Below are 6,518 nucleotides of genomic sequence, written 5' to 3'. Positions count from 1 at the left end.
GCGCGGCGCCGCCCCGGCACACCGACACAGCGCCGAGGAAGCGGGTAACAAACAGGCTTTTAATAGAAAACAATCGGCAACAAACAGCAAACAGAGCTATGTACACCGACAGAGGGAAGTTAAAAACGGAATAAAACAGATTGGTTTCTTGGTCAAAGGGCGTTTCTTGATCGCCGTTTCTTCATCGAGATTTCTTAATTAAGCACAAGCCCCTCCTGATGCTCTGCCCATGCAAGGGTATTTACCTGATTAATGGTAAGCATTTAAAATTCATGCTTTTTGCAGGTACTGGCATAGGGATTTTTTCCAATTTATTCGTGTTACATTTGGGCATATAAATAGAATCAGAACAAATAATTTTTGAGCAAACTCATTATTTACATAGCTCAACCTTATCTTAAATTACTGTAATTTCAATTTTCTGAAATGATTATCTAATATAAATAAATTTAAAGCTGAATCAATATCTGTGCTAATAGACCTAAGTCAGAATTCTCTGCAACCCAGCCCTGTACATCTGTAATACAATACTCACTGTAACAGAACCAATTTAAAAAACCCCATGAAAATGTCAAATCAAAACATAAGGTTCTTGTATTCAGGCCACAAACGTGTATCTAATTTAAAAGGCAGAAATGCACAGGAGGAAGCATTAACAGAGAATAATCAACTGAAAGCTGGACCATTTAGAGAGGTACAATTAAACACATCTGCTCCCTAAAAAAACCTCTGCAGACAAATACCAAGTTAAATATGTGGTTTACCATGCTAAAAATAGGCAACAGCCTATACTACCTGCAAGTCCAGATTTTAAACAGAAAACTACAAGCTGAAAACACTACCAAATTTAGCTTCAATAGAGATTTTCAGAGATTTACCAGTGTTTAAGTTCACTATTTGGAATGACACTTCCTCTCACTGTGCAAAATTCCTAAGAGACTGAAAACAAAACTGTTTCCCTTGTAAGTTTTACAAACACTAGAGCAAAGATTCGATGCTGCAGGTTGGGTGCCAATATGTAAAATTCTCATGAGATAACTGTTAATATTAAAAAAAAAAGTATCAGAAAGCGCAGATGTGAACTGCACTAGGATTAGGTTGCTGGAAACTCATAAACAGATGTGATTAGTTCTCTTTCTTAGTTTTTGATTAATGACCTTTATAAGCACCAGGACCTTCTTGCTGTTGGTTTTGCTTAGCTCTTTTCCACAAGAATCATCAAATTAAATTAATCACAACCACAACAAGTAAGGCAAGGATAAGGACAACAAAGTGGCAAGTTTCACCAACATTCTCCAGAAGCAGCTACTTGGTTCAACATTCTGAGCTTGAACATTTGAAGAGAATACAGGGATTTCTTTTCTTTAGAGCTTTCTTTAAAAAATGGGAACACCACAAAATGAACAGGTCTTGTTAGCTACAGTCATACAGGATATACACATATATATGGTTCTGCTGAAGGGAATTATCTTCCTGTTCTCACTGACAAGAACAAAGGCAGCTTTGTAAATGTTTATGAAGGAGGCTGAGAAGGGCATCATCTAACTAAAACAAATAAATCATCCACTGTCACTTGCATCCTAACCTTCACATTTGTAATATGCAGACACAGTATTTAAATAAACTGAACCAACACAACTGGCAGTCAGGGACCCTGCTCTCCCCTTCCCAAAATTACTGGATTTAAGGCCCCTTTCAAGCATTCCAACAGGTAAGAATTTGAATGAAGGTTTAGACCTGCCTGCACAGTCAAATGTTAAAAGGAACAGAGTCCAGAAAGCTTTAGTGTAGCTACTGTGTGGAATTCTACAGCCGTCATGGTACTTCAGAGCCAAAAACCAAAGTAAGTTCATGGCAAAAGATAAAAGTAAAGAAATAGACACAAAGGTCTGTGAAAACATCTCCCATTTTGCTGTAGGTGTCCATGGAGCGACTGATCACTTCTGCAGGGATTCCAGAGAGGAGAAGAGCAGCAGTCAGTACTGTCGTTTTCACCTTCTTCTCACACTAGAAGGGAAAGAAAAACCAGTATCTCGTTAGTGTTCCTAATCCAATTCAGCTTCACATGTCACCAATGTTGTGCCAATTTCACACAAATCCGTTGGTAGGAGCAGCACATTTGGATGGATTCTGTCCAGACATGCTCCAGGAGTCCCAGCCCTTATCCTAGACACAGAATTCCTGCTGTGATGGATCTGCCAGAGAGCTGGATCTACCAGTGAGAGGCTGGCTACCAGCAGATCAGATTCATCCCGGATATTCTGCCTCCTTCACACTACTTCTCCCAGTAGGCTGAGATGTGAGGCTGGGCAGCTGCTCCTGCATGAGTGGGAACATTCCCAGGCAAGGGAAATCTAGGTGTAAGAAGCCAAGCCTGGCTTCTCCACTGTCAGAACTGGATTAATCTCATCAGACTATTCAGCAAACACCAGAATCCCAGAATGGTTTGAGTTGAATGGGACCTTAATGCTCATTTCCTTCCAATCCCCTGCTATGGGCAGAGACACCTTCCATGAGACCAGGTTGCTCAAAATCCTATAAATACTATTGAGTTTTTTTAACAGAAAAGATATTTAGAGTGGAAAACCCAACTGTTTCTGTATTAGAACAACTTAATTTGGCTGTTTTATCCTCTGAACTCAGAAATGCTCCAAAACCTTTTGAAAGCCGTTCCATCCTTAAGATGAGGAATCCCAAGGATGCAAGTCTGACAGGCAGGAAAAGGTGACAGTGGCAGAAAATTCTAATAATTTGATGATACTTTCTGGATATTTTGATTTAATCCAATCTAAATTAGGCTTTCAAGAATATTTCTGTGTTTCGTGGGAGAAAAATGAAGGTTAACAAAGGGATTGACCTCACCCACCCACGTCTAACTGCAGTAAAAGCAAGTTGTGGAAAGGAGCACCTCTTGAACTCTGAAACTGAAGAGTGGATTTTAAGTACACCAGAAACAAGATCCAGATGATGTAGCAGATGAGCTGGTGCAAATCTAAGGCTAATCTTACTGTTTTGTGCTGTGACACATCAGTTTAGATACTTAACTACAAAACAACTGCTGATTTATTCTGATTTTCTACAAGTAATCTATTATTCCTTTTAAAATGCAAATTTTCCCTTTTAACTATGGATTGAACATCATTCAATCCTGCTCTGCACCACAGACCTGACAAAATCATCAAGCTAACTAATGCTTCAGGAACAATTACCTGTTGTAAATATATAAAGCAAGTGGTATAGCAAATCTTGCTAATAAGCAGCAAGTTTCACCGACAGATAAATGTCTCATTTCAAGCTGCCATTCAAACCAATACCAGCCGTGGAATGCAGAGCCCTTAAAACTCAACATTCTGCCTCATTTTTTTAGCAAACACTCTCTCAGATTTAATGCAGATATTATATGCAGAACAGCTGCTTAGCAAAGCAAGTAATAACCAGGGAAGAGCATAGTCTGGAAGAAAAGCAAGTTTTCTGAAGACATGAAAGAACTACCTGGATTTCCTGGTCAAACACTTTTAATTAGGCTACAGCTATGCAAGCTGCTAGTTCATGTTTTCACTGCAACTTTAAAAAAGATCCTGGACTAAATCTGGGAAGATTAAAAACTAGTATAAACAATCAGCTGGTCATTCAACTCTACAGTTTAAAACAAGGGAAGAATACTTCACATGCATTGGTTCTAAAACAATACAATCTAAACACAAGTTTAAATTGAAAACACTTCAAATAAATCTAATTCTGAAAAAAAAGATTACCTTTGGAAAGTACTTGGACAGCCCCATGTAAGCAAGTTGTAGAGTAAGAAATGGTGCAAATATTGACTGAAGGAACAGAAAAGAATATATAAAAATTAACTTGGTCAGAATAGCTAAGAAACACAAAGATTTAATGCTTCCAAAGCATAAAAGAAAATTAGTAGGTAAAAATTAATTTGTGGAACAGAGCAACATTTTTCTTGAACACTGCCAATCTAAGTAGACAAGTTACATACCAAAAGTAAGGTTCTGCCGTTAATTCTTTGAGCCTAAAGAACTGAAATGGCAGAAGAGAACAGCAGAGTGTAAAACTCAGCCCAGTGTGTAAAACTCAGGCCAGGGATGCAGGAGCTGGATGGCTGTACCTGCATCACACCTCTGTGCTGTTGTTCTGGCTGGCACTGGGAATACTGAGGAACTACTTTTCCCAGGCTGATAAATGAGTAGCATCTACTTATCTTGGTACAACTATTATTCTTAAAATCACTTAATTATTTGGGTTGAAAGCAACCTGAAAAGCCATCTCATTCGAAACCCATGGGCAGGGATACTTTCCACGAGACCAGGTTGCTTCAAGCTCCATCCAACCTGGCCTTGGACACTTCCACAGATGAGAACTCTATTCTTACTCTACTATTCTCTTGTAGACCCTGAACTAGAGGAGCAGCTGACTCATGTGCTCACCAAGATGGGAATTAACTTGCAGAGGATTTAAGCTGCAACAACTATGCCAGTGCATCTGCTCCTGAACCACAAGAGACCAAGTGTGCTGCTCTCACTGGTTACACAGTGGCTGTGTTGGTAGCAGATTAATCTCACAGATATCAGCAACTTTTTTAGGTTTTATACAACTTTTGAAAATGTAAAGAGTGCCTGAAGTTCCCAACTTGGTCATTACCAATAGACTTCAGCCCCAGCTGTTTTTAAGAACTTGCAGCAAGCAGCAAACCCCAGCAGGATGATGTCCCTGAACTCACCAGGTACTTGCACACAAACGCCCTGACCGCGATGGCGAGCAGAGCACACCCCACCAATCTGAAAATGCGGAAAGAGTCAAACTCCTCCGCCGCATTCCCGTTCTCCTGGCTTGGCTTCTCACTCATCAGCTGGTTCCTCAGCTTCAGAGCTTCATCAAACCTGGACAGGTACTGCTCCAAGCCGTGCCTCGGCGGCCGTGCTGCAGCCTCAGAGGGCAGCTCTCCCCTGTGACGCTGCCGGAGCTCGCCTGTCCCCTCGGTGACCAGCTCTGGGGCTTTACCAAACAGGTCCTTGTCCCCTCTGAGCTCTGCCATGCTGCCTGCATGCTCGGTCGAGCCTGTCACATTACACATGGAATCACCAAGCACAATCCGCTTGGAAACCGAAGGAATGGGAAGGGAGTTGGATTTGTCTTGCTCGTGCTGAAGCTTTAATTCTGTGTGACTTTCATCATCTAAGGAAGAAAAATAAAAACAGAGTTACGCACGCCGTGTACATGGAACAACACTTCAGCTATACTGGGTCGGGATCCTGGGTCTCTGCTTCCCAAGGGAAAAGAGAGATTTATGATTAAAGAGGGCACTCTTCATGGAGCAGACACAAGACATAAAGCTGTGCAATGCAGGTCAGAAGTTGAAGCGATGGAGATATTAAAAACACTGAATTTCCTTAAGCACCAGCACTGCATGCACAAACAGAAAGATCCAAATACATGGACAGACATTAAAAAAAGAAGACAAAGATTTGCAGAAAGTGAATCAACCAGAAGAGCACGAATACCTGACAAATAAGCAAACAGAAGCACTTTAAGCACCTTAGCTTGTTGTCTACAGTCAGAGGCAGGGCAGTGTTACCCTGCTCAGTATCAAGCCTGAAGACCCTTCTTACAGAGATGAAGGTGATGGCAGACAACAAAAGGCAAATCAAGAACTCGTCTGGATCTACCACAGAGCAAGAGCTAACACTTCAGAAGTACTTTTCAGTGTTAGTCAGACTGTTCACAGCTCATGGGCATCCTTGTAAACCGAAATCTGAGAACTCCTTCCTGACAAGTCAGCCCATGTGAAGAATGCACAGAGACACAACTGAGCTACCTAGGATATGGTTCTGCAAGAAAATTCTGCATAACAACCACAAACATCCATGTCACCATCCAAATGTGAGATAACTTTGCTATAAAAAGCCAGCTATGAAAGCCAGCAGCTACTAACTAAAAACACGGGGGAGGCTCATCGTTTCTTCATCTAAAAAAACCTACTTGCAGTGAAATGACAGATTGTACGCTCGCTCTCTAGGGACCGTGCCGGGCCCGAGTCCCGACCTTTCTGCCGGCACAGGGATTTTATGGGCGGGTCCCCAGCGGAGCAGGGCAGCTCGCGCTGCTTGAGGCATCCCTGCGAACGCAGGCGGCACTGAGGCACCGGGGAGCCAGCCGGCCCCGTCCTGCGGGCAGCCAGCCGCTCCTGCTCACCAGGAGACCGCGGGCAGCGGTCACGGCCGGAGCGGCCGAGGCGTCACCGCAGCCCCGGAGCCCTCACACAGCCCCGCCGCACCCGCCACCGGGCTCACCCTTGCCCGCCGCGGGCCGGTGGAAGCCCATGATGCGGTTGATCCGCTCCTCCGAGTTCATGAGCAGCTTCCTGCGGCGCAGCTCCGCGCGGCGCTGGGACGCCGAGAGCCCCGCGGGGGGCCCCGGGGCTGTGGGCTCCGCTCCCGCGCCGCCGTCCGCCATCCCCGGCACCGCAGGCCCGGCACCGCGGGCCCGCCCCGCCCAGCGCGCAGGCG

At 43.8% G+C, this 6,518-nt stretch overlaps 1 protein-coding gene across 2 annotated transcripts; it reads right to left on the bottom strand.

The window, feature by feature from the left end:
- Window positions 1–43: 43 nt before the first annotated feature.
- Window positions 44–6,518, bottom strand: CAMLG (calcium modulating ligand). Of its 2 annotated transcripts, XM_038150169.1 has the most exons (4): window positions 6,303–6,518; window positions 4,733–5,187; window positions 3,756–3,821; window positions 44–2,007 (listed from the first exon to the last, which is right to left on the bottom strand). In XM_038150169.1, the coding sequence occupies exons 1-4, from the start codon at window positions 6,463–6,465 to the stop codon at window positions 1,816–1,818; spliced, it is 876 nt and encodes a 291-aa protein (XP_038006097.1). In that variant the 5' UTR covers window positions 6,466–6,518; the 3' UTR covers window positions 44–1,815. The 2 variants fall into 2 exon arrangements, with proteins under 2 accessions (XP_038006097.1, XP_038006098.1); XM_038150170.1 differs by lacking the exon at window positions 3,756–3,821.

The sequence above is a fragment of the Motacilla alba genome, chromosome 13, assembly GCF_015832195.1.
Source record: "Motacilla alba alba isolate MOTALB_02 chromosome 13, Motacilla_alba_V1.0_pri, whole genome shotgun sequence".
Lineage (NCBI taxonomy): Eukaryota > Metazoa > Chordata > Aves > Passeriformes > Motacillidae > Motacilla > Motacilla alba.
This window is presented reverse-complemented; position numbering and strand designations above follow the sequence as displayed.

Excerpts from the sequence above, each read along its gene's own strand:
- CAMLG (XM_038150169.1), bottom strand. The coding sequence starts at position 6,465 with ATGGCGGACGGCGGCGCGGGAGCGGAGCCCACAGCCCCGGGGCCCCCC. Across the intron at positions 5,188-6,302 it reads CCGGCCCGCGGCGGGCAAGG|ATGATGAAAGTCACACAGAA; the intron begins GTGAGCCCGGTG and ends TTTCTTCCTTAG. Across the intron at positions 2,008-3,755 it reads TGTCCAAGTACTTTCCAAAG|TGTGAGAAGAAGGTGAAAAC; the intron begins GTAATCTTTTTT and ends TTTCCCTTCTAG.